The sequence below is a fragment of the Guillardia theta genome, assembly GCF_000315625.1.
Source record: "Guillardia theta CCMP2712 unplaced genomic scaffold GUITHscaffold_515, whole genome shotgun sequence".
Lineage (NCBI taxonomy): Eukaryota > Cryptophyceae > Pyrenomonadales > Geminigeraceae > Guillardia > Guillardia theta.
The window spans coordinates 3264-5198 of record NW_005434187.1 but is presented as its reverse complement, the minus strand read 5'-3'; the positions used below and the strand labels follow the sequence as shown (position 1 = coordinate 5198).

Sequence of the window (1935 nt, the reverse complement as noted above, 5' to 3'; positions counted from 1 at the left end):
TCCCCCTTCCCTCCCCTTCCCTCCCTCCCTCCCCTCCCTCCCTCCCTCCCTCCCTCCCTCCCTCCCTCCCTCCCTCCCTCCCTCCCTCCCTCCCTCCCTCCCTCCCTCCCTCCCTCCCTCCCTCCCTCCCTCCCTCCCTCCCTCCCTCCCTCCCTCCCTCCCTCCCTCCCTCCCTCCCTCCCTTCCCTCCTCCTCCCTTCCCCCCCTTCCTCTCCCTCTCTCTCTTCCTCATTTTCACCGCCTGGCAGCCTCGCATGCGATGCTGGAGAGCTTACAGCATGCCCGTCAATCACCCAAGGTGACCTCCATCATTCTCTCAGCCTCCTTCTCCCCCTGCGGCTTCTCCTACCTCCTCCTGCTCTTCCTCTACCGTCTCTTCGCCTCCCTCACTCTCCTCCTGCTCTTCCTCTACCGTCTCTTCGCCTCCCTCACTCTCCTCCTGCTCTTCCTCTACCGTCGCTTCGCCTCCCTCACTCTCCTCCTCCTCCCACCTGGCTTGTAGCGGGCTCACACATGCACAGCGGATGAAGCAGCTCGGGGAGGAGGCGGAGGTGAGAAGGAGGCGGAGGCTCGTCGCCTCTCAGGGGGTCGCAGAGGTTCGGGAGGGAGTGCTTGAGGATGGCAGACGTGATGGAGTACATGCGAGCCATGCTGGCGGCTTACTCGAGCGCCATGACCTTCCCGGTGAGAGGGAGAAGAGGAGGGAATCAGAAAGGGGGAGGAGGAGGAGGAGGGATAGAACGGGAGGAGGAGGGGGGATAGAACGGGAGGTAACAGTGGCGGCCAGGTGAGGGTGAGGGAGGGAGCCTACAAGGTGTCGACACACGAGGATGTAGACAAGTTAATGATCAATTTACATGCAAGTCAATGAATGAGAAAGCAAACTTGAGCTTTGTACACACACGAGGCTCTGTGGCTCATAACTGGCTCACTTGTCGCCCCAGTCTCCCTTGTTGCGCTGGGGAGTCTTGGGGGTCATGGTGAAGCCCTGGCCCTCGCCGGGAGGATAGTCGTCCTCGGACTTCTTGAACAGGCGCTTCACAGAGTCGATGATCTGCCATGATCGTGAGCACAGTGAGAACAAGCATGTCGATCGCTCACGATTGAGATGAAGTCATTGCCCTTGGAGAGATCCTTGGGTTGATCGTCCTAAACAGCAGGTTTGAGTCCAGTCAATCCTCAGTCCCTTTTCTCACCTCATTGGCAGACATGCGGAGAGAGGAGCAGGCAGGAACACGGAGAGCTGGGCGGAGAGCGTTGAGTGCAGGGGTGGGAGCGAAGGCAGCAGCCATGGCAGACTATTCGAAGTTGATCAGCTGGGTTCAACGTTGAAGGTACTTGAGCTCACCATGGCAACTACTGCGACAAGGCAGAAAACAATGGACTTAGAAAATTCCTGCAGGGAAAGGAAGTGAGTGACCAAACATCAGAATCTATTGAAATTATTTCTAGCAGAAACAACTGAACATTTCTGAGAAGCTGCCTGCCATCATATCGATAAATTTCGCCCTGTGCTGTAGCTGACTAGCTAACAGAATCAACAAATTTGTTGCTACTCATCATGTTTTACAATTCCATGCTCAGGTCGCAATCATCGACACAACATTTCCTGACGTGTCTCCCTCCCCTCCCCTCCCCTCCCCTCCCCTCGTCTCTCTCAGCATTCTCGTCGTCCTCGTTCTCTTACCATGGCGGTGGATTGTTTCCTCGGCTGGAGCGCTCGACGTTATGACCCCTCTCACTCCTCCCCCGGTTGGCGATCCCTCCAGCCCCCTCAGCCCCCTCGAAGTTATTTGATGTTTAGTGACCAAATATGATTCATTAATTACAAATTTGAAGGTAATATTTGAGAGAATCAAACACCTGGAAATGACATATATTCAATTAGTCAATAATCCGAGGAGAAGTACGAGAAGAAACACGCCAACTGAATGG

General features: G+C 55.6%; 1 protein-coding gene across 1 annotated transcript; it reads right to left on the bottom strand.

The window, feature by feature from the left end:
• Positions 1–833: 833 nt before the first annotated feature.
• On the bottom strand, positions 834–1396 carry GUITHDRAFT_156726 (hypothetical protein). The gene is made up of 4 exons (XM_005817845.1): positions 1349–1396; positions 1197–1298; positions 1102–1149; positions 834–1054 (listed from the first exon to the last, which is right to left on the bottom strand). Exons 1-4 carry the CDS (start codon positions 1349–1351, stop codon positions 929–931), a joined length of 279 nt encoding a protein of 92 aa, XP_005817902.1. The 5' UTR covers positions 1352–1396; the 3' UTR covers positions 834–928.
• Between the last annotated feature and the right edge of the window lie 539 nt (positions 1397–1935).